The 25,387-nt window shown below is 50.5% G+C and overlaps 1 protein-coding gene across 1 annotated transcript in view; it reads right to left on the bottom strand.

The window, feature by feature from the left end:
• Positions 1 to 2,021: 2,021 nt before the first annotated feature.
• LOC134512681 (neuronal acetylcholine receptor subunit alpha-10-like) overlaps positions 2,022 to 25,387 on the bottom strand; it is a 33,285-nt gene continuing 9,919 nt past the window's right edge. The window contains exons 2-5 of the mRNA XM_063328282.1: positions 5,233 to 5,384; positions 4,605 to 4,869; positions 3,903 to 3,983; positions 2,022 to 2,144 (exon numbers count right to left, since the gene is read on the bottom strand). Coding sequence (XP_063184352.1) covers positions 2,022 to 2,144; positions 3,903 to 3,983; positions 4,605 to 4,869; positions 5,233 to 5,384 — 621 coding nt within the window. The remainder of the gene's footprint in view (positions 2,145 to 3,902; positions 3,984 to 4,604; positions 4,870 to 5,232; positions 5,385 to 25,387) is intronic.

The raw sequence follows: 25,387 nt of genomic DNA, 5'->3' as shown, positions 1-25,387 counted from the left end.
TCTTCACTACGGTTTGAGCGGTGGCTCTAGCTGTCGGGAAAGCTTCCACAAAATGGGTTAGGTGGTCTATGATTACTAATAAGTATTTATATCGTCCCACCTTTGGAAGTTCAGTGAAGTCTAGCTGGATTTTAGCAAATGGTCTGTGAGCCAGTTCCCTTCCCCCCAGGGCTTTTTCCCCGTAACTGATGTTTATTGACCCTTTTGCATGTCATACATTCGCTAACTATTCTCTTTGCTATATTGTATATACCAATGCACACATACTTTGTGGCAAACTGACCCACTAACGCCTGAGTTCCCCAATGGGTGTTCTCATGGAATTTTTGCATGATTTTCAAAGCCAGAGGTTTGGGGAGAACTTCCCGGCCATCCGGGAGTTTCCACTTTCCTTTTTCTGTCTCCCTGATTCCCATCTGAGTCAGCTTATCTTTTTCCTGCACTGTAAAACTCAGGATTGAGTGAATTTTTCCATGTAGATGGCAATGGCTATACTTGGGGTTGTCACACTCATCATAAATTAGACATCTGCAAGGGACTGCATCGATTCCAAAATCCTTCCAACACTCATAACATGGGAATTCGTCTGATTCCTTTCCACAAGTTATACAGTCCTCCCGAGTTCTTTTAGTCTGGATCACCATTAATGCCGCTCTTTTTGCTTCTTGATCAGCAAGATTGTTTCCTCTGACTAATGGGCTTAATCCTTTTTGGTGTCCTTTTAAATGTACTACGGCTATTCCCGCTGGTCCTCGTAATGCTTGTAAGACCTGGATTATTAATTCCTGGTGTATTAATCCTTTTCCTTGAGAATTTATTAAACCCCTTTCTTCCCAAATTTTTCCAAAAGTATGCACTACGCCAAAGGCATATTTTGAATCCGTATATGTGGTTCCAATTTTACCTTTTAAAAGTTGCAAGGCTCTTAATACAGCACATAGTTCACAAGCCTGTGCAGACCAACTAGGACTTAGAGGTCCTGATTCTATTACACTAAATGTTTTCCCATCAATGATTGCAAATCCTGATTTTCTCTTTCCTTCAACTACCCGGGATGATCCATCTACAAATAGCTTTTCTCCTTCTCCAAGTTCTTCCTCATCTAAATCTGGTCTGATTTTTGTTTGCTCCTCAATGTTGTAAAGACAATCATGACTTATTTTGTCACTCGGCTCCCCATACAAAAACTGTGCTGGATTCTGCACGCTTGTTACCTGGAGTTCCAGTTTGGGAGAGGAAATTAGGATGCCTTTATATTTTAGGAGCCGGGGCATCTGTTATCCATTTGTCAGCTTTTTGTTGCAAAATTCCCCTGATGTTGTGAGGTGAGAATACCCTCAATTCTCCTCCAAAGGTAATTTTATGGGCTTCCTCTACCAAAAGGGCTGCGGCTACTACCACTTGAAGGCAGGTAGGCCAACCCCTACTTACAGGGTCCAGGAGTTTAGATAAGTATCCCACAGGTTTCTTTCTTCCTGCCCATTCTTGTGCTAATACCCCAAATGCGGTCCCTTCATCAACATTGATAAATAGATAAAATGGTTTCTTTACATCTGGCAGGCTCAAGACTGGGGCATTTACTAAATCAGTTTTTAGTGTTTCTAATTGTTTATCATCATCCTCCGACCATTTCAATAATCCATCCTTAGTTAATTTGGTATAGAGGAACTTCACCTTTTTGCTATAGTTCTCAATCCATTGCCTGCAATAGCCAAAGAGACCTAATAATTGCCTAAGCTGTCTTTTAGTTCTAGGAGCCGGTAATGACAATATGCCATTCACCCTTTCGGGGTCTAATTTCTTAGTTCCCTTGCTTAGTCTGTGTCCCAGATATTTTACTTCTTTCTCAACAAATTGTAGTTTTGATTTTGATACCTTCAATCCTTGGAAACTCAAAAAATTTAGTAACTTAATAATTTCCTGCCTCACTTTTTCTTCGCTATCACCAGCTAGGAGCAAATCATCCACATATTGGACCAGTGTGACTCCTTCACTTAACTCATACCCCTTCAGGATTTGTTCTAAGGCTTGTCCGAACAAGTTCGGAGATTCGGTAAAGCCTTGGGGCAATACCGTCCGCCGTAATTGTTTCCGATGGTTATCTGGGTCTTCCCATTCAAAAGCAAAGTAATCTCGGCAATCTTCTTTGAGAGGGCATGCCCAGAATGCATCCTTCAGATCTATTACACTATACCATTGATTATCGGGCCCTGTTTGACTCAGGAGGGTGTGTGGATTCGCCACCACCGGGAATCTAGCTATTGTTCTCTGGTTAATTTCTCATAAGTCATGTACTAACCTATATTTTCCATTTGTTTGGGTTTTTTTGTTTTTTTTTTTTACAGGCAGGATGGGAGTATTAAAAGGAGACATACAGGGTTCTAGCAACCCCTTTTCAAGTAATCTTTGGATCTCAGGTTTCAAACCTAGCCTCCCTTCTCTAGGAAGGGGGTATTGTTTTATTCTGACTGGTATTTCTGGGTTCCTTATTGTTACTGGAAAGGGTTCAATATCTAACTTACCTACTGTTTCCGGGGTGTACCAGACTTCAGGATTTATTTTCTCTTCATCTATTACTCGTAAGGGACACAGTTTAATTTTTTTTAGTGTTTCATTTTTTACTTCTAAGCCAATTCCTAATTCAATCATCAAATCTCGGCCCAATAAATTATAGTCTGCTTCAGGCATGAGTAGCAGGGACCCCACCCCTACCTTAGAATGGGTTTCAAAAAACACATCCTTTATTACGGGTATTCCAAAAGGTTCTCCTTTTGCTCCAATAACCTGTATAGTCGCCGAGGATATTTTACATCCTTGGGGCAATTTTTGAACGGTAGATCTTTCTGCTCCCGAGTCCACTAGGAACTCAATTTCTTGTTGCTGGGGACCCCCTTTTAGTTTTATCAAGGGCTCTCGTGTTGTTTTTTTTTTGTTTTTTTTTTTCCTCGGGTTCCCAGCAAATAGAGCCCCTGACACCCCTAGTCTTTGAACATTTTCTCATCCATCATTCTCTTTCTGCAGTCCTTTTTAACATGCCCTTTTCCTCCACAATAGAAACAAACCACAGTTTCCCATTCTCTCCCTCTTAAAGGTTTTTGGGTCTCCTGTCTTATCTGGCGAGCTTCAAACCCTTTTCCAGGGGTTGACGTCCTTTGCCCTTCTCTGACTGCAGCTACCAACATTCTGGCTTGTTTCTTATGTATTTCCTCCTCCCTGCGGACATACACTTTCTGGGCTTCCCTTAACAATTCATCCAAACCCCTATCCTGCCAATCCTCCACTTTCTCCAGCTTCTTTCTAATGTCCGTCCATGATTTAGCTACAAATTGGGTTTTTTCCTACCCCCCTGTTTCTTCTCTCTCAAGTGATATAGATTTACTCTAGTCTCTGACCTTATCCACAAGTGTGCATATTCACTCTCCTCCAGGCTAAAGGGTTCCTTAGAATTAACATAAATATGTAAAGCCTGGCATATCCAATCTTCAAAGGACCCAAAAACGGGCCAATACAGGTGGTCACTTCTAATTTGTTTCCCACCCCAAACTTCCATACAATAACGTATCATTTTTGCTTTATCCTTACCCTGCCTAGAAGGGTAATCATCCCAATATTTAATCATTAATCCTAACGAACTGTCTGGCGGTATCTGGGGTAACCTAACCTTAGGCACCGACCCACCCATGGGATCAGAAGGCTTGCTTTTCTTCTGTCCCATCTTCCGGAGTGCCTTCACACACACACACAATCTTTTCCCCCTGTTCCTGGCCCAGTCCCTCGCGGGAGATGGGAACCGCACTACTAAGGGGTCCGCACTTGCTTCGTCCTCAAGTGGACGTCTCACACAGGCACACTCCAGGATACCCAACCCCAACCGAACGGATCACCGGCCTATACTTACTCACTCCTGAGTCTTCGTTCGGGTCTTCGTGCACAAAGTTTACGGGGTTGCCGGCTTTTATTTGCTTGCTGCCGAATTTCGAGTTCTTCGGTAGAGGTTTTGGGTGTAAAAACCCCCAACAGTGGCCGTTTACTCAGCGGGGCGCCCCCCCTGTGAGGTTTACAGCCAAATTGCCTCTATCCGAGTCACGGCACCAAATTTGTTATAGATTGTGGCCCAATAATTGACAGGAACCAGTCCAATTAATCAAATTAGTTTATTAAGCAAGCGGCAGCAAGCAAAACAGCGCTGGGCGGCCGGGGAGTCTTTGCTCCGCCAACGGCGCACACCCACTTCCCAAAAGTAGTTGATTATATACTCTTCTGGTTCCCGTATATGTGTCAATCCTGGTATATTCTGTGTCTGAGCGACGTGTTGCTAGGGGGTCGGTCTTGTCCCGCCTCCTGATGGTGGTGGGGCTGAAGGCTCCTCATCTTTATCAGTGTCCTTGGGGAGACTCTTTTCAGCTTATCTCACAACTTAGCTCTTCCCTTTGAAGTGTTAAAACACACCAGATGCCTGTGATTTAGGCCTTGAGGTATCAAAGTGCACCAGACAGCAGGCTGGATGCCTGCGATTTAAGTATGTGAAGAGTCGAAACAGTGTAAGGTTTCACCAGCCTTTAAGAAAGCCTGATTTGATTAACAAACATGATTCTATTTATTACAGCCGGCATGCCCAGCGCCACCCACTCCACGTTCTCCACGAAGTCCGTCAGGTCCCCGGTGTCCAGCCGGTTGTGGAGGTCGATCTGGTTCCCGTTGTAGGTCCAGGAGCCGAAGGTGAGGCGGCACCGCTGCCCGTCGAAGGGCAAGTAGGAGACATCCACCTTGCAGGAGCTCTTGGTGATGGCGGGCGAGTCCCACGTGATGTGCCCGTCGGAGCGCAGCACCACGTTGGTCTCCACTGAGCCGCCAAAGCCGTCGTTGGCGCTGGGGGAGGGATCGCTGTGGGGCCAAGATGGCCCCGAGCCCCACGTGGGGCAAGGGTCTGCGGGGCCGGGGCCGAGCACTGTCCCCAACCCCGTGTCCCCTCCCCACGTCACCCCCAGGAAGAGGGGGCTCGCTGCCCCTGGTCACCCCCGGGGTGGCATATCCCAGCTGCCAGGTGGGTGGCACACCAGGCTGATGCCAGCACCTCCTGCCGCCGCCTTCTCACCCAGTCGAGGTGACCGTCTCCCCACATCCCCCACACCAGGACCCCCCTGCTCCCCGTTGGCAACACCCCCAGCCGCAGCCTCAGCCCCCCCAGCTCCGGGAGCAGCCGGGGGGTGGGGGAGGGCGAGCAGCACCCACTCGTTGTAGAGGATGATGATGGCCGGCCGCCAGACGTAGCTGCTGGGGATGCGGATGCTGTCGATGCCGCCGTAAGCGTCCTTGTCCCAGGCGAGGTGGGCGTCCAGCCAGGCCTGACGGACCCACAGGTAGGAGGTGAGGACTTGGTTCACCTTGTCCTGCCGAGGGCAGAGGGTGGGGGACGGGGACAGGGACAGACCTCGCTGCCCCCCTGTGGAATAAATACTACATTGGCTAAAAACACAAAAGTACAGCATTGTTCACACAGGAAGGAAAAGTAGAAAATCAAGAGGCTTCTGAGGGAGAAAACAGCCGCAGCTGGCATGAAGAATACAACACCTGTGGTTCCCTGATAAGCTACATGAGGTACGGGACGGGATGCAATTATTCCGCGGCTTTACCTTAGGATGTATAGCGGATACGGGAATGGGATGATACCAGGAAACAGATAAGCTGCCAATTAGCTGCCCGCTCCATACTCGGAGCCAACATTTTGCCAAATTTTGATGAAATGCTGTCCTTTGTGCGAACTTTGCTCGTTAGAATGTCATTATAATACCAAAACACACCTCCACCCCGAAGGCTACCCGCCTCCAAGGTGCGACCGCTCCTTCTTGAGCCTGCGCCCTGAGCTTCTCGTAAACTAGACCTTTAACTGTGAAGCGAGAAAAATTTACACCACTCATGGTAAAAGTATGTACGACTAAAGTCACTCAAACTCCACCTCGAAGATAACAAATAGTAGAAAAACAGCCCAAGAGAGGGGGGATACCCAGGGAAGACACCATCGCAAAGAATTCCATCACTGGCTTCTGGGAGCAGGCAACGGGCTGAGCCTCTCTTCCCCCCCATAGGGACACCTTTGGGTAAGACTTAGATTATACCGAGGGCTTCCTCGGGAAACTCAGAAATTTCTCGAGACTCTCTTTTCTACATGTATAGCCAGGCTGTATCGTTAGAACTTTGTCCCGCATTTTGTAGATGTAACAATACTTTCATTTGCACGTGCTTTGCAGACAGTGTATTTATCACCGGCTGCCCTAAGAACCTATCTATCTGTTGCTTAAATAAACTGCACTTTTTGAAGTAGCTCGTCCTTTTGGTTTCTCACCGAACGCGACCAAAGACTCGAGAGTGGCCGTGCTAGTTCATGAGCACGACTAGACGGAAGGTGCAGTCCAGTAGTAGTGTATCCATCCATCCAGCCAGCCAGCCTGTCCAGGGCCCTCTGTAGAGCCTTCCTTCCCTCAAGGAGATCAACACTCACACCTTCTTGGTGTCGTCTGCGAACTTACTGAAGGTGCACACAATCCGCTCATCCAGATCATTAATAAAGGTATTAAATAAAACTGGCCCCAAAACTGAGCCCTGAGGGACACCACTGGTGACCGGCCGCCAAGAGGATTTCACCCCACTAATCACAACTCTCTGGGTATGGCCATCCAGCCAGTTTTTAACCCAGCAAAGAGTGCACTTGTCTATGCCATGATTCGCCAGCTTCTCCAGGAGAATGCTGTGGGGGACGGTGTCAAAGGCCTTACCAAAGTCCAGAGAGACAACGTCCACAGCCTTCCCCGCATCCAGCAGGCGGCTCACATGGTCATAGAGAGAGATCAGGTTGTTAAGCAGGACCTCCCTTTCCTAAACCCATGCTGGCTGGCCCTGATTCCGTGGCTGCCCTGCACTTGCCGTGAGAGCTCACTCAAGATGATCCTCTCCACGATCTTCCCTGGTACCGACATCAGGCTCACAGGCCCGTAGTTCCCCGGATCCTCCTTCCGACCCTTCTTGTAGATGGGCGTCACATTAGCCACCCTCCAGTCATCTGGTACCTGCCCTGTTGACCAGGATTGTTGATAAATGATGGAGAGAGGCGTGGTGAGCTCTCTCGCCAGCTCCCTGAGTACTCTTGGGTGAATCAGTCGGGACGGACAAACGACAAGACTCTCCTTGAAGAGTTAAGTTAAGCTCTCTCTTTATTACAAACTTGGCTTTCTTATATATCTAATCTTTTGTTCATGTGTTCTTTCTACGCATTAGCGTAGCTTCCTCAAATAATGTCTGCCCTAGGTTCGTCCATTGCGTTACACTAAATGCCGTAACCGACGTTACTTCTACTCCCTCTTCCTTTCCCCACAATAGCATTTTTCGCAAGGTCACTTCAGGGAGGATTACGCCCTGCCGCTTTAACAGCAGCGTCCATGTGGAGAGTACAGTCTGCTCTTCCTTAGTTAACTTCTCTCCCATGTCCCCAGTGGCTCACCTACTACAGGTGTCTTCTGAAATATGATCCGGATCCGTCAACAGCTCTGCCCGCTGTCTTCAGCTTCACTGGGCTCCGTCCCCACGACTATTTCCAGTCGTCTTCTTCCTCAGTATCACGTCGGGGTCACCAATTGTCGTTTCAGTCGAGACGGACAAACGACAAGACTCTCCTTGAAAAGTTAAGTTAAGCTCTCTCTTTATTACAAACTTGGCTTTCTTATATATCTAATCTTTTGTTCACGCTCCGTTCACGTGTTCTTTCTACGCTTTCAATTGGTTAGGTTACATAGCACACGCGCTCGTAGCTACAATACGATTGGTTATTGAAATCCTGTTCGCATTGCTCAAAATCTGGCTTCCTCACAGCCTAACTCTCCTTGTTCTCTGAAGCGATCTTCTTCTTTCTCCTTTTTGTTACTTTGCCCTTATATGACGCAACTCGCGGCCTTCTTACGGCTACACTGCAATCTCTATCTCTTCTGTCAAAGGGTCTACGGGCCCGCCGCATCCCCCAACATGTATGTTATTGCATGCCTTAGTAGATTGCTCTGTGTTATGCCCTGTGAGACTAAAATGAACCCAGCAGAAGCGGTCTCTTGAGCAAGGGGGTGGAATATGGGAAAGCAACGGCAGATCGGCGAGGAGGATTGTAAATACACTCAAGGGACTCGCACCTGGGTGCTGGAAAACACATATATCACACCAATCGTTATTCAGTCTCGGGTGCTGGCAAGAAAAACGTTTGGATGACATAAGCCTGTGATGGACTCACAGACACCTCATCTAGCTGCTTGAGGATCTTGGCCTGTTGTGGAAGAAGATCAAAGCACAGTACCAGCAAGAACAGGGAGTCCGCATGCGCTCTTGCTAACGAGGACTCTTTTGCTGCCAAGGATTCGTGATAACAAGGACTCTCTTGCTGCCAAGGATAAGTTTAACAATGCTACTAGTACCGCTATTTCTGAGTTGTTGCTGGATGTAGATAGTATTCGATATGCGATGTTGCAAAACAGAACTGCTACTGATTTTTTGCTTTCAGCTCACAGACACGGTTGTCAAGATTTTAAAGGACTGTATTGTATGAATCTAAGTGACCACTCCAAATCCATCCATGCCCAGTTGCAGGAACTGCACCGACCGAACCAGCAACTTGTGGAGACCACTGGGTGAAATCTCTTTGCTGGATGGACTTGGGGGTGGGGTTGGTTGAAGCAAATTATACTCATTGCCTGTGTGGAAGGAATTTGTCTGTTATGTTTAGTATGCTGTTTGCCGTGTTTAATAAGCATCATACGATCAGTTGTAAATGCCGCTTTGCATCGTACCCTCGTACGAGTTGTAGAATATGTTGCTCTAAAAACTATGTGTGTATCCATGAGAACCCGACCTTCACAGAAGAAGCTAAGACGGGATTACAACAATGGAGTCACGTATCAGACAGCCGCTGTTAGCAAAGCTGGATCATGAGTTTGGTGAGACTCGCTGCATACGCTGGCCACGCGTGCAGCGACTCTGGCCTGTACTTTTCTACTCAGTCCAGTGCAGGAGAGTCTGGTGGGACTTGCTGCGTGCACTGGCCACGCGTGCAGCGGCTCGAGCCTGTACTTCTCCACTCAATCCAGTGCAGGATATAAGGGGGCTGTCTCGGGTCAGAGACGGGGAGAGAGACATGAGCGAGGGGGAGAGAGACATGAGCGCACTTTGAAGATACAGGGGATGCCCTGAAGCACTGTGTCTGCCCCCGCCCCCCCCCCCATAAGTTCTATGTTCATTAACCCCAACAGCTCCGAAGGCATTACAGCATGTTGCAAGATAAGATATAGTCTACTACTGCTGCAAGACGCATTGAACACCTTCCTACAAGAATTTCAACTTTATGCCCTGATAGGACAGTGGGATGATGCACTCGCAAAGAGCCTGACTGCACTAGAGTGGGTATTTTTGCCACATACCTTTTCAAAACCAGTAACTACGATGATTGAAATGTTACCGCGATTGTTTTTCCAGGGTCGTCTGTGCTGTCAGCAGCTTTCTGGAATGGATCCAAGCCACATACATGTCCCCACCAGAAAGGATGACCTTGACCCTTGGTTATCACAAAGTCTTAACCTCCTTAGTACATTATATTGGGCAAATAAGTTATTCTTTCCCCTGGCACAGACTATTACAGTCACTTTCACAAATTCCTTTACAGCCGCGCATCCTGCTAGCACCAAAGCCTCTTGATGGCACCTGTTCGGTGTTTGCAGATGGTTCAGGGACACAGTAAAGGCTTTGGACTTATTTCAACAGGAACTGCTAAATGTAGGCAGAATCTCAATGTGTTACTGGTATTGTTCAAAGACTTGAAGGAGCATTTATAAAACAAGTAGAGAACCAATGGTTATTTAGTCTCTTACTGCAATTACTGTTGCTTTTATGAAAAAGACAGTTTCCTTATTTTATTGTCCACATACGCTCTCATAGCTGTTTACTTGGCCCGTTAACTGAGGGAAACACAGTTGCGGATTATCACACTGTTGGTAACAACTCCCAACATTATGCAGCAAGCTAAAATGTCGCATGATTTTTTTTCATCAACATGCGAAGGCATTGAGGAAGCAATTTTCTTTGACACAACAAGAAGCACGTGATACTGTGTGAACGTGTGCCGGTTGTCAGCAGCTGGCTCCTCTGCCATCCTTTGCGGGGGTTAACCCGCGAGGGCTTACACCTGATGAACTTTGGCAATCCGATGTTACGCGCATTATGGAATTTGGACATGTTTCAGTTGATTTGTTTTCACACTTTGTTGTAGCTACTGCTCATACAGGAGAGAAGGCTTGTGATGTTATTCGACATTGGTTGCAATGCATCGCAGTCGTGGGAGTACCGAAAACTATAAAAACTGATAATGAACCAGCTTATGTGTCCGCTAAAGTACAGGACTTTTTTTTTTTACAGATACGAGGTATTAAACATGTCACCAGTATTCCTCATTCCCCGACTGGGCAAGCAATTGTGGAGCGTATGCATCATACTTTAAAAACCATGCTTGCTAAACAAAAAAGGGGGAATCCCGTAGGTATGACACCTCAAGAGTGAGTGTATAAAGCAACTCATGTTTTAAGTTTTCTAAACATGTCTTCTTTGTCATCCACAGCAGTAGAGCGACATTTTGTAAGAAGTGTTGAATGGCCTGAACAACCGAAGGTGTATTATAAGCACCCTAAATCGGGGTGCATGCTAACCACAGATAATACTGCAACAAATAGAAGTTGTGAGCAAGACAATTCTGTAATGATTTGTACTTCTCATCCGTCTGTTTGCTTCGGCTCAAAATGCAAGTATACAAGAATGTAATCAATCTTGTTGTGTAAAGTTAACGCTAGTAAGGTATAAAACAGCAGTAATATGGACAGGGAATCGGCAAAACGCATTAAAAACACGTCTTTCTCTGTATTGTGATTGGGAGTACAACTCTCGAAGACTTTGTGTTACATCTCTCCCCTGGAATACGTTGCTACATGGCTGAGAAATGGTTAAACACCATCTTCAAGGTGCTTTTGACATGTCGTTGCAAGAAAATATTCGTCCTTTACATGACCAGCTAAAAGCTCAAATACTAAACATTCAAGACTTAATGAACCGCAATGTATTTGAAATATTACAAAAGGATTTCTCGTGGGTAAATCCAAAGAAATTGGCTTTCTGGGCTAAATTTAGGAATCTGGGTATTTATTGCCTTAGCAGGGTTCTTCTTGATTCTGTTTTTAATTGTGTTTAGTATGATATATAACCTGCTAAGAGCGTCACAACGAGTAGAAGCACAAGTCATGGCCACCTTGTTAATAAATGGTCTGGTGTTAAACAAAAAAGGGGGAGATGGGGCAGATCTACGAGCAGAGGCCTGCGTACGGCCAAAGACACAGTGAGCAGCGCACACAGTAAACACAGAGCCAAGAGAACAGTTCGTACCTTCACTCCATCCTGTGACGACCATATAACGTTCCCGAATCTCGGACAAAGAATAGGGCTAAGTATTCTTCCTTCGCTGGGAACAGCCATGGCATTGAATATGTTGAATAAGATAGGGTGTTGGGCAAGTAAACTGAGATCATATCTAGCTTGCTCACTGATGTTGATAGCATTCAGCATGCTACGTTGCAAAATCGAGCGGCTATTGATTTTTTGCTGTTAGCTCAGGGTCATGGATGTGAAGATTTTGAAGGTATGTGTTGCATGAACCTTTCCAACCACTCATCATCCATTCATAAGCAGTTGCAGGATCTGAAGGATAACATGTCCAAATTAAAAGTGGTCAAAAAGGTTTCGATGATTGGTTAAGCTCATGGGGTATAACGGGATGGTTATCAGATTTACTAAAGCAAGGGCTCATGCTGTTGTTGGTTATATTACTATTGGTTATGGTAGCCTCGTGTGTTCTCCGCAAAGTGACTGACATGATAGAAAATGCCATGCATAAGGTCTGGCTGGCTCAAGAAGAAAAAGGGGGGATTGTAGGAATGTGTCTGAGAGAAAATGGTCATGTGAGCCAGCCTCCCTACTATGAGAGATTAGAGTAAGAGCAAAACAGGTGGTAGAAGATGGAATTAGTACATGGCAAAAACGGGAACTGAGAAGGCAGAAAACATGTTGTGCTAATGACTAAGCAATTTACTATGCGAATTCTTGTAACCAATCTGCTGTGTGAACGAACTGCATGGACAGCGCGTGGACAGCGTAACTAGCTAATCAGAAATAAGCGAGTCGCGTGTACGGCGACAACACAGGGTATAAAAGGTGATGATCTGTGCTTAATAAACGGCTTCTGTTGGTTCACATTGGACCGTCTGGAGGCCAGTTATTTCTCCTCACCTAGCCAGCCTCGGAGCAGATCTCTGGGCGGTAGTCTTAAATAGTCGTTTAGCCCTAAAAAGGACCTGCAACGTATTCAGGAGACATAACACTAGGAACATGCTGGTTTGAGCATCCCAAGGATATTCAAAATTCTCAAAAGCTGTCACGCCTGACCCGAAGGAGAAAAGCCGTTTCCATCAGAGGTGACATGATAAGGGAATGACTGAGACAAAGAGGCTCCAGCAAAGGCTTGTAGAACATCTCTTATCACACAGACAAAAGGACAAACTGATTCCTACTGCATTAGCGTCTGGAAGGGTAGTCATACATTTAACCAGGGCTAATGACATTGAGCAATTTTTTTACCAAAAAGGAAAGAAATCAACCAGTCAGATAATCCCTTTAGGTGTAGCATAAATAGAAGTAAACAGCGGCAGGACATGCGGGAAGAATTTTAGGCGCCTCGCACAGACCGTGAACCCTGGAGTACCCAACCAACGGGAAAGAGGGGAGGGAAAAATTGGGCCGGGATTAGGAAATAAAAAGGTGTGGTGTTTCAAGAACGGAAAGTGTGCCTACCTGCTAGGTCACCCGCTCTTGCAAGAGCGTGAATAAAAATGTGCTTCCCAGAGGATTCTGCCTGAGCCTATTTCATTCGGACCGGAACTTATTTCTCCCACCATTCTGTGTGTCCAGAGAAGGGCAAGGGAGCTGGTGAGGGCTCTGGAGCACAGGCCACGGCGCCGGGCCCTCAGCCGCCCCACCACCGGGCGCAGCCCCGCCGCAGGCCCCGGCCCCGGCACCGGCCCGGCCCACAGCGGCGGCCGATGGCGGCGCTCGGGGGTTCCCTCACAGGACGCCGCGGTGTTCCCCCCCCTCCGATTATTAACCACTCCTCATTTTTCAGACAGGCAGAGACGATCTGCTACCGAGAATCCCAAGGGAGATCAAGAGAGACTTCTGGGCCTTGGGATGACTAGGAAAGGGCTCAGGAGCGCAAGTCGTGCTCTCCTCTGTCGTTGCAGGCACAGGGAAGGATGAGGAAAGCAACAGGAAGAGCCCGCAGATCAATACCTGGCTGCGAGCCTGGTGTCAGCGGCAGGACTTTGGGGTTTTTGATCACAGCATGGTTTGACAGGACAGCAGGCCTGTTGGAGACAGATGGGATACACCTGCCTCAAAAGGGGAAAAGGATCCTTGCATAGGAGTTGGCAGGGCTCATCAAAGGGGCTTTCAAGTAGATTTGAAGGGGGAAAGGCATGAATCCGGCAGCAGAGACACAAGGGTCGTTGATGGGTTAGAAGCTACGGCTGCTCCTGGGAATGGTCAGGTAGGAGTGAAGCCTTCTTCCAGCAAAAAGGTGTCAGGATCAGCAGGCCAGCTGAAGTGCTTCCACAGTCATGCCTGCAGCATGGGCAAGAAAGAGGAGGAGCTGGAAGCCATTGTGCAGCAGGACAGCTATGACGTAGTCGCTGTACGGAAACATGGTGGGCTGACTCGCATGACTGGAGTGCTGCATTAGATGGCTACAAACCCTTCAGAAGGGACAGGCAAGGAAGGAGAGGAGGTGGGGTGGCCCTGTATGTTGGGGAGTGTTGTGAACATTGAGACCTTAATGATGGTAAACACTGGGGTTGAGTGTTTCTGGGTAAGAATGAGGGGGAGGGCCAAGAAGGCTGATATGACGGTCTGTTATAGACTGCCCAACCAGGACGGAGAGGCAGGTGAAATATTCTGTAAGCAGGTGGGAGAAATCTCACGATCACTGGCCCTTGCCCTGGTGGGAGACTTCAACCTACCAGGTATCAGCTGGGAACACAATAGAGCTGAGAGGGAAGAGTCTTGGAGGTTTCTGGGGTGTGTGGGGATAAATTCCTGACACAGCTGGTGAGGGAACGCACTAGGGAAGGAGCCCTGCTGGACCTGCTGTGTGTGAAGAGAGAAGGACTTGTGGGGGATGTGATGTTGGAGGCCGTCTTGGGCACAGTGACCATGAAATGACAGAGTTTTTGATTCTTAGAGAAGCAAGGAAGGGCGTCAGCAGAACTGCCACCATGGACTTCCGGAGGGCAGGCTTTGGTCTTTTCAGGAGCCTGCTGGAGAGAGTCTTCCTCTAGGTTTGGCTCAACACCCAGAAGAGAAGTGAAAAACTGTCTTCTCAATGGAAGACGACAGCGAAGCTGAGCAGAATCGCTGGGCTCACCTACCTGATGTCTGTCTGAGACGTGTCTTCCATCGGTCAGACGACAGGGACAGATGTAACGCTGCCTTGCTCTGTAAAAATGGAATGGGGCCCTGCACTCGGGATCCCTCCCTCCTCCACGAAAGATGAAACTGGAATTTGGACTACTGGGGGAAGCCCCGTCTTACCAAGAAAATACTCAATGGCTTTGGCTAGGCAGTTTTGTGATAAAACACATGGAGGGATGACAATTTTTAATCAGATTGAGAAAATGTGGACAGCCCCCGGAAGACATGTGGCAGTAAAGGGGATTGTGAGTTCTTGGCCCACATGTTGGAAGTTTTCCGGTGCAAAACCCAAGCAGGAGGCTGGAGGGCAACCATGGTCATACTTCCCATTCCAAAGGCTGCAGATGGGTTAGGCTGACGTGCCTCCTGTGGGAGGCGTTAAGCACCTGCTGGTAATCATGGATCAACCCTCAGGAGGAGTAGAAGCTTTTCCTACCAGGAAAGCTGATCCCCCAGGAATGGTCAAAGCACTTTTGTGGGAAATCATTCCCAGATACTGACTGAAATGAAACCAGAGGATCAGACAGGGGTTCTCATTTTTCAGCAGGAATACTAAATAATATCTATAAAAGTTCAGCCTGGAGAAGAGAAGGCTCCGCGGAGACCTTCCAGCCCCTTCCAGCCCCTCAGGGGGCTCCAGGAAAGCTGTGGAGGGACTCTGGATGAGGGAGGGGAGCCATGGGACGAGGGGGAAGGGGTTTCCACTGCAAGAGGGGAGATTGAGCTAAGATCTCGGGCAGAAATTCTTGGCTGTGAGGGCGGTGAGCCCCTGGCCCAGGTTGCCCAGAGAAGCTGTGGCTGCCCCATCCCTGGAGGGGTTCAAGGCCAGGTTGGCCGGGGCTTGGAGCAAGCTGGGCTGGTGGGAGGTGTCCCTGCCCAGGGCAGGGGGTGGCACTGGGTGGCCTTTAAGGTCCCTTCCCACCCAAACCATTCCCTGAAGGGGTGGGGCCCTTCTCCTTCTCCCTCCCTTCTTGTTATGATTTGAGAAACCCACCACAATTTCTTGTCCTTTAGACAACTACTCTGTCGCCCGATGACCCCTCCTCACCGGGGAAGAGGAATTGGGGAAAAACAAGGAAACATGAGGGTTGCAATAGAAATAGATTTACTAGGATAAAATTAAAGAATTTACACTAATAATGCTAAAGAAGCAGTGTCAATCCCGATAATGATATAAAATACCCAAGGACTACACCCAGCCCATTCCATCAGCAGGAAGCCGTGCACTCCCAGCAGGGGACAGCCAATGGGGGACACCGTGAGCGCTGCGGCTATGGGAGGAAGGGAAGGGCTCAGGGCTCCGGCACCGCAGCAAGGAGTTCTCTGCACCGCCGCCATCAAGGGAGAGTCGAACTACACAGCAGACTTTATAATTTGTACTGAATGTGATGTTCGTGCTATGAAATAGTCCTGTTGGCAGCCTGGGGCAAGTGCCCTCCTTGTCTTGCTCTTCCTCATCCCCTGCTGCATGTCACCAAGGGGGGCCCTGACTGCCCTGTGATGTCACAAAGGGGGGCTCTGACTGCCCCATGATGTCACAAAGGGGGGACGTGCCCCCCTGCCACACTATAAAAGGGGGACGCGGTCCCCACTGGAGCCGTCAGCGGATGCTGGGCACCGCAGTCTGGCATTGTCTGGGCAGACTGCAGCCTCGGCCTCTGACACCCCAGCAGTCTTGCGGGTCCCGTCACTGGGGACCCAGGAGGACACTGGGGAGCCGCATCGCGGTTCTGTGCTGGTGACTCGGAGCACCGCAGCCACACCGGAGTCGGTGCCATGGGGCGCTCTGACGCCGTGTCTCCCCTGGGCCCTCTCCTCCTGATTGTGATGGGGCTCAGCGTATTCTCAGCTGTGCTGCAGAGCAAGCGGCTTCAGGTAGGTGGCTGTTGCACCACACTGTGCTGCGGCGTGGGGTGGCGAGGGATGGCGTGGGGTGCTGTGGGGTGCCGTGGGGGGCTGTGGTGTGGGACTGGGAAGTGCTCCCGTCTCACCCAGCTCCTGGGGACCTTGCAGAAGTGGTGGAAGAAGAAGAGTAAGAAGAATCGTCAGACAAGCAAGACAGGAGCCCGGCCAGAGAAGCAGAGCGGTGAGTGGCCCCAGCATGGAGCACCCTGCAATCGGCTGACACCCCACGGCAGCCCTGAGCCGGGGCTGTGCCGGGGGCTGCCGGCCGCTCACTCTGTCTCCTCCCTCTGCAGCTTCTCGGGCAGTGGATGGAGAAGTGGAGAAATCCCATTCGAAGCAGGAGAAGCGGTGAGTGTGGGCGAGACCCCAGATGCTGCCCCAGACCCTCACCCCGTGCCCTGCCCCTGCCTGCGCTGGGCAGCCCTGAGGGCCAGCCAAGGGGGGTGCTACCCGTGGGTCCCGCTGGGCTCCGGGGTGCAGCGGGGTCTCTTTCTCCTCCTCTGCAGGGCGAGTGCGGAGGCCTTGAAGAGGAAGCCCCTCTCCCCACGGGTCCCGCTGGCCACCATGGACTCTGTGACTCACAGAGGCTCCTCTTCCCTCAACTCCCTCTACTCCTTCCCGGAGCCCTGGCCTGGTGCGATGGTGGAGCTGGCAGCACTCGACCGCTCAGGACTCCGCCATCCCCCAAGGGCTGTCAACGGGAGGGTGCAAGAGCCAGGGCCAGCCCTCTGCCAGGAGTCCCCACAGGAACTGCCTACAAGGACCAAGCAAGAGCCGGTCCCCAGGGAAAGCAGGGACAGGGCGCAGAGCCCTGTGCACACGCAGCCTTCACCCTGCAGCCCCCCAGCCATGGCCTCGGACCAAGGGGAGCTCGTCATGGAGCTCCTCCGATGTTTCGAGTGCACCCAGGAGATGGCCAGGCAGTGCTGTGAGATGCTGAAGGTGCTGCAGGCCCGTTGGCAAGGGGCAGCGGGAGCCTGTGACCAGAACCTCCCCGGGGAGCCCTTCCATCCCCTGGGCAGGATGGAGGCGCAGCAGCAGCTGGGGGCCACAGTGAAGCCCCATCACCTGGGAGCGGAGCGGCCGTGGGTGGATGCAAACACGGATAAGGCTGAGGATGGGGACATGGTCAAGGAGAAGGACACAGGACCAGAGAGAAATGTAAAGGAGAAGGAAAGGAGCAGCCCTGTGGAGCTCGGCAGGGGGAGCCTGGCGGAAGTGAAGAGAAACAGCAAGACGGGGCCGGGTGAGAACAACTCCATGGGGCCAAGCACCAGCAGCCCCCCAGGCTCAGGCAGGAGCACCCCCATGGATGCGGAAGGGAGGAGGGACAGGGCGCAGAGCCCCGTGAATGTGCTTCCGCCGCCCAGCAGCCCCCCAGCCAAGGCCACGGACGACAAGTTGCTCTACTTGGAGCTCTTGGACACTGTCAAGATCTTGGAGGAGGAGAGGCAGCAGCGCGACGAGGTCGTGGACAGGGAGTGTGACCAGGCGTCCCCAGGGCTGTGCCCGCTAGGACGGTGCCTGTGTCAGTGCTGCACCCGGCTCTGGCACCGCCTGAAGGACTGCTGGAGACGCTGCTGCCGGACGCGCCGCGTTGCTTCAGCAATTTCCCGCAATGGGTGGGAAGGGTGGGGCCGGGAACCCCCTAGAATGCCCCTCTTCTGAAACAATAAAAAAGTCAATATTTTCTCTATCCCTGTGACTGTCAGCAGATCAGTTTTGTCCCTTGACAGGAGCAGAGAATCAGTTTTGTGTAAGGACAACAGTATATGCTACAGTAATCCCAACTCTCCCATGGAGATCATAGAATCATAGAATCTTCATGGTTGGAAACGACATTTGAGATCATGGAGTCCAATCATTGTGCAGCAGGACACCTATGACGTAGTTGCCGTCACGGAAACTTGGTGGGCTGACTCGCACTCCCTGCGGGAGCACAGCGCTCGTTCCCTGTGCACCTTGAATATCCAATGTCATATCCATGACCCTCATGGGCAAGTGGTCAGGGGAATGTCGTGGGCCAACTTGGCCAAGAGAGCCCCAAAACTGTGCGTGAACCTCTTCTTTGAAAGAGTCACGAAGCACGATCACCTAGCCAGGATCCTGCTAGCGGAGATGCCAGTCAGCAGCATAAGAGTCTGCGGAGCTACAGTTTCAGAGACCCAGGCTGGAGAATGAGACGCACCCTCACCAACCTCCTCCCAGCCTCCTGGCGTGTTCTGCAGGTACGGGAACCCAGAGGGACATCTCACCGCGGTATCACAAAGCTAAGCAAAGTGATCCTCCAGGCCTTCTGCATAGCAGCGCTCAGCAGGAGGAATTCCTGACCACTTCAGTGTTATGGCCAGAGGGTCATTTTCATAAGCGAGCCACTGCGGTGTTCCACTCTAGCCTGGTTGAGGTTGTTGTCCTTGTCCAGTTGTGATCCCCGTTATGCCAGTCTTCACTGTCAGGCTGATGTCAGGTTGCCCTCATAAAAAGCTAAAACACCCAAAATACTGGTGCTGGGATGTCAGCTGTGAGCAAAAAGAGCTTTTCAGGCAGGAAAACCTCAGTTTTGTGAAACCGCTTTAGGCTTCTTCTAGTTAGACGTGTTCACGTTTAGTAACTGGTAACTTGCTTATCCTTTCCGATGTTTCTGAACCCCACCCTTTTGCAGGGAAATCTGCGTATGAGGAGAAGAGTCTGTACACCCTGTTTGCTTGCGGCGCTGTAGCCTGCATCGGCCTGCACTCGTGGTTCTGCTCCCTTTTGGCAACACACAAACGTCTAGAGCGGATGTAAATTAACTGGTGCCCATGTCACAGCCCTGTGGTGTCACGCAGGATGTGCCACCAAAGGTGTGCGACAGCCTTGACCCACGTCAATGAGCATCAGGTCTTTGCACGCCTGAGGGAAGCACACGGCCTGATGGTTGCTGACAGCGCTCTTTAGGTTCTGTTGCGCTGCAGAGCTTCCAATGAACAGGCGGGATCTGCAAAGCTTTCTAGAAATTGTCTTTGGATCTACTCTCGTACCGGGGATAATTTCCAATATGTCAAATAAGATCATGGCATGAGCTGAGGGTACGACATGTTCTAACGGTAACAGAAGTTGTCTATCTCTTAGGGTGGGGTGCAATGCACAAGGGCCCCCCCATCTCCACGGGAGAGTTGGGATTACTGTAGCATCTACTGTTGTCGTTACCCAAAACTGGTTCTCTGCTCCTGTCAAGGGACAAAATTGATCTGCTGCCAGTCCCTTCTGTTGGTAGTATTGGGAAACTTGTTTATTGAATTCTAGTTACTGCGCTCACCAGTTCTGTTGAGTAGCACTAACAACTTTTGTTCTTTTTGGAAGGAATTAACACTTCAGTGGAACAACGACCGTGAGCTGCTGGACGATGAGCTGCTACAGCTCACCTTGTCATGCCACAGGCTGTTCTTTCTGGAAGTGTGGGCCTTTCTAAGTGTCACCCCCGTGGAGAGGCTGCTCCAAAACCGGGCAGAAAGGAAATGCAGTTTGGCTACTCTAAAGGTAAGACTTTGTGCTTCAAAACTCCCATTCCCTTCCTCTCTCCAATAGCCAGAGAAAGGTGAGGTCCCCAGGGCCAGAGAAAGGGCGCTTACGGAAATGCTAACATAACTACCTTCCCTAGGTTACGTTTTAGCATTGTAACGAGCCTGAGAACCACTCGCAGAAACGGGGCTTTCCGACCTCCTCAGCCAGGTACAGAATGCTGCAGAGGCTGAACAACAAGCCCCAGCAGTTCCACGAGTCCTTCCTAGGCTGGGCTTCCCTCTGTCTCCTCTAGTTCAAGCTGGGGATTCTGAGTCACCTGCCAGCCCCGGCGCTTACGTCTACGCTTAAGTCGAGGCCGGGGGGTTGAATCCCACTAAACTGCAAAAAGATGGAAGCACATCTCACTCTTTAGGGATGCTGTGTTGAACTGGGCCAGACCACGACTGTGGCTGGTGTACACCATGCTGTCATGCTGCTTTGCATGCCAGATGCTGAATTCAGTGGATCCTCCCCGATGTGTGCAGCTCCCAGGGGTGCCTCGCTTCTGGGGGTAAAAGGAACCTGGCTCTCCCCAGAGATTCTTCAGCAGGAGATGGTGTTTTCCATCAGTTTGGAGTGAAAACAGTCACACCTCAACATTTTACTCCAAGCCAAGGCATTTGGCTTCTCTGGGTTCCTCATTAGTCACAGAGGCTTCTTGTTGTCATGAAATTTAATGGGCTGAGCGTGCTCCGTGTATCTGAGAGACACGACCGTCATTCATTCGTACAGGTCGGGATTTACACAGCCTGATAAGAGCCTAGTGAAGAGGCCCACAGAATCACAGAATGGTAGGGTTGGAAGGGACCTCTGGAGACCCTCCAGTCCAACCCCCTGCCAGAGCAGGGTCACCCGGAGCAGGTTGCACGGGAACGCGTCCAGGTGGGTTTGGAATGTCTCCAGAGACGGAGACTCCACCACCTCTCTGGGCAGCCTGTGCCAGGGCTCTGCCACCCTCACAGGAAAGAAGTTCCTCCTCATGTTTAGGTGGAACTTCCTATGGTCAAGTTTGTGCCCGTTACCTCTTGTCCTGTTGCTGGGCACCATTGAAAAGAGCCCGGCCCCATCCTCCTGACACCCCCCCTTTCAGTATTTCTAAGCGTTGATAAGATCCCCCCTCAGTCGTCTTTTTTCCAGACCAAAGAGACACAAGTCCCTCAGCCTTTCTTCATCAGAGAGGTGTTCCAGTCCCCTCATCATCCTGGTAGCCCTTTGCTGTCCTCTCTCCAGCAGTTCCCTGTCCTTCTGGAACTGGGGAGCCCAGAACTGGACCCAGTGCTCCAGCTGTGGCCTCCCCAGGGCCGAGCAGAGGGGGAGGATGACCTCCCTCCACCTGCTGGCCACACTCTTCTTGATGCCCCCCAAGATGCCATTGGCCTTCTTGGCCACAAGGGCACATTGCTGGCTCATGGTCATCCTGTTGCCCACCAGGACTCCCAGGTCTCTTTCCACAGAGTTGCTCTCCAGCAGGTCAGCCCCCAACCTGGACTGGTGCAGGGGGTTATTCCTCCCCAGGTGCCGCACCCTACGCTTGCCCTTATTGAATTTCATAAGGTTCCTCTCTGCCCAACTCTCCAACCTGTCCGGGTCTCTCTGTATGGCGGCACAGCCTTCTGGTGTGTCAGCCACCCGCCCCCCCAGCTTTGTGTCATCAGCAAACTTGCTGAGGGTGCACTCTATCCCTTCGTCCAGGTCATTGATGAATATATTGAAGAGGACTGGACCCAGTACTGACCCCTGGGGAACACCACTCGTCACTGACCTCCAACTAGACTCTTTGCCCCTAATCACGACCCTCTGAGCTCTGTCTTTTAACCAGTTATCTGTCCACCTTATCTATGTCCATTTATCTAACCCACACCTCCTAAGCTTCCCTATGAGGATGCTGTGGGAGACCGTGTCGAACGCCTTGCTCAGCTCTTGCACGCTAGTTAGAGGAGGTTCAAATACCTGATTGACTCAGAGATTAATCATTTTGCTGTCGTCTACCCAATGGTATAAGCCAGAGGAAGCGAGAAGAACACCCAGTGCCATCTGCACGCAATGAATGCATCCTTTGGAGGGCTCTAGGAAGGGATTTGAATCTCGACAGCAGTGCCTCTGAACGAGAGAGACCTTTACAGCAAGACAGAGGCAAGGGACAAGGTTGCACTCCACGCGTTAAAATGTTGGACTTGGGAACGGGCCTCCTACATCTCCAGCATCATTTCTTCTTACCCTTGCTTTGTTTTTCCTCGCCAGAACCAAAGGAAGCAGCGAGCCCTTTTCCACCCTTACGGGCATCTCTAGGAAAAATAAGGCCCCCTCTTTCTTCAGCACCTCTCATTGTAGAGCTTCAAACACCTTACCAATGAAGCCCAGCGCGCTGTTTCCAATTTACAAAGAGGGAAACTGAGACGTGGGGTGATGTCCTGGTTTAACTTCAGCCACCAACAAAGAAACAGGCGGCCGCTCGCTCGCTTCCCCCCTGCCACGGGAGAGGGGTAGAATGGGAAGAAAAAGGCAAAACTTGTGGGTTGAGATCAAGGCAGTTTAACAGAACAGCGAAGGAAAGCAGAAAACCACAACAATAACGCTGTTAGAGGAATGTACAAAACACCATGAATGTACCGCTGCTCACCGACCGGACCCGGGAAGTACCGCTGTCCCGTGACAGCTCCTTGGGAAAACTGACCCTATTGCTGGCAGAACCGGGTGTTATCCACCCTTTGTTCTATACTTTCAACGTCATGCCCAGATCTTACACTTTCCAATGAATTACCACCGCTTTTCCCTGTCTTTGATATATACACACATCTATAGACATACAGCTATCATAGAACGGTCGAGGTTGGAAGGGACCTTTCAGATCATCAAGTGCAACCATCAACCCAACACTGACAAAAACCACCGCTAACCCACGTCCCTCAGCACCACGTCTGCCCGGCTTGTAAATCCCTCCCGGGACGGTGACTCCACCACTGCCCTGGGCAGCCTCTTCCAATGACAACCCTGTTGGTGAAAACATTTTTCCTAATATCCATTCTAAAACTCCCCTGGTGCAACTTGAGGCCGTTTCCTCTTGTCCTGTCGCCTGTTCCTTGAGAGAAGAGACCGACCCTTAGTCTCTGGGCCATCCCTCGACAATGTCCGTTGAGGTTGAGTTCATTTAACCCATGGCTTTGGGCTCCCTCTGTCAGAGCCGTCTCTCAGGGCAGGGGAGATGGTGTGTGGTGCTGGACTCCTGCATGCTGTATCCAGAGCTCGCCGCTGGTGTAGCTGGTGCGGACCCTGCCCAGGTTCCGCAGGTTGAAGATGTCAATCTTCAGGAAGTTGCTGGGCGCCAGTTGCTGAGGTCAGGTGTGATCCCATCACCGCTGCGCTTTACTCACGTTCATCAAAGTCCATCTGCCATTGTTTTGGGTGATTCTTACTGGAGTCCCATCGGTATGGCATCTAGCAATTCTAATAATGATGACACAGAGTGGCAGGGCTATATAGCAATTAACATCACACAAATGGATTCATTGGCTTGTCTCACCCACAGTCAGATCCCCATGACCATGTGAGCCGCCTTCTGGATGCGGGGAAGGCTGTGGACGTTGTCTCTCTGGGCTTTGGTAAGGCCTTTGACACCGTCCCCCAGAGCGTTCTCCTGGAGAAGCTGGCGAATCGCGGCATAGACAAGTGTACTCTTTGCTGGGTAAAAAACCGGTTACATGGCCGTGCCCAGAGAGTTGTGATTAGTGGGGTGAAATCCTCTTGGTGGCCGGTCACCAGTGGTGTCCCTCAGGGCTCAGTTTTGGGGCCAGTTTTGTTTAAAATCTTTATCAATGATCTGGATGAGGGGACTGAGTGCACCCTCAGTGAGTTTGCAGATGACACCAAGCTAGGAGGGAGTGTTGATCTGCTTGAGGGAAGGAAGGCTCTACAGAGGGCCCTGGACAGGCTGGAGGGATGGGCCAAGGCCAATTGGATGAGGTTTAATAAGGCCAAGGGCCGGGTCCTGCATTTCGGTCACAACAACCCCAAGCAACGCCAGGGGCTTGGGGAAGAGTGGCTGGAAAGCTGCCCCGCAGAAAAGGACCTGGGGGTGCTGGTGGCCGGCCAGCTTAACATGAGCCAGTCCTCCCCCAGATGAGCTGGGATCACTGGAAACCGGCTCAGCTCTCTCCAACCCCCCCCAAAGCAGCACAGCCCTCCCCAAAATGAGCTGGGACCGCTGGCGTCCAGCTCAACCCTGCCCAGCCCCCCCAAGACCAGCGCAACCCCCCAGAGGCAGCCCAGCCCTCGGGACCCTTGCAGAGGCCGCCAGGCTGGGGCCCAGGGGGCGGGTCGGGGGTGTCGCGTGAAAAGGGGCAAAGCGGTTTTGGCAGAAAAGGAACCCCCTTGTGTTCTAACACTCCTCACCGAGGTGGGAGGCCAGGTGCGGCTGGGTGTAAATCCTGAGGGATGCCCAATTCAGCACTATCAGCCCAATGGCGTTTAATGTGTATTAAAGTGTTACGATTTGGGCACAGTAATAGTGGACTGCACCTTCCGTCTAGTCGTGCTCATGAACTAGCACGGCCACTCTCGAGTCTTTGGTCGCGTTCGGTGAGAAACCAAAAGGACGAGCTACTTCAAAAAGTGCAGTTTATTTAAGCAACAGATAGATAGGTTCTTAGGGCAGCCGGTGATAAATACACTGTCTGCAAAGCACGTGCAAATGAAAGTATTGTTACATCTACAAAACGCGGGACAACGTTCTAACGATACAGCCTGGCTATACATGTAGAAAAGAGAGTCTCTAGAGAAATTTCTGAGTTTCCCGAGGAAGCCCTCGGTATAATCTAAGTCGTACCCAAAGGTGTCCCTATGGGGGGGAAGGGAGGCTCAGCCCGTCGCCTGCTCCCAGAAGCCAGTGATGGAATTCTTTGCGATGGTGTCTTCCCTGGGTATCCCCCCTCTCTCGGGCTGTTTTTCTACTATTTGTTATCTTCGAGGTGGAGTTTGAGTGACTTTAGTCGTACATACTTTTACCATGAGTGGTGTAAATTTTTCTCGCTTCACAGTTAAAGGTCTAGTTTACGAGAAGCTCAGGGCACAGGCTCAAGAAGGAGCGGTCGCACCTTGGAGGCGGGTAGCCTTCGGGGTGGAGGTGTGTTTTGGTATTATAATGACATTCTAATGAGCAAAGTTCGCACAAAGGACAGCGTTTCATCAAAATTTGACAAAATGTTGGCTCTGAGCATCGAGCGGGCAGCTAATTGGCAGCTTACCTGTTTCCTGGTATCATCCCATTCCCGTATCTGCTATACATCCTAAGGTAAAGCCGCGGAATAATTGCATCCCGTCCCGTACCTCATGTAGCTTATCAGGGAACCACAGGTGT

This window comes from Chroicocephalus ridibundus, chromosome 1, assembly GCF_963924245.1.
Source record: "Chroicocephalus ridibundus chromosome 1, bChrRid1.1, whole genome shotgun sequence".
In the NCBI taxonomy this organism is placed as follows: Eukaryota; Metazoa; Chordata; class Aves; order Charadriiformes; family Laridae; genus Chroicocephalus; species Chroicocephalus ridibundus.
The sequence above is the reverse complement of the archived record's forward strand: the minus strand, read 5'-3'. Positions and strand labels throughout refer to the sequence as shown.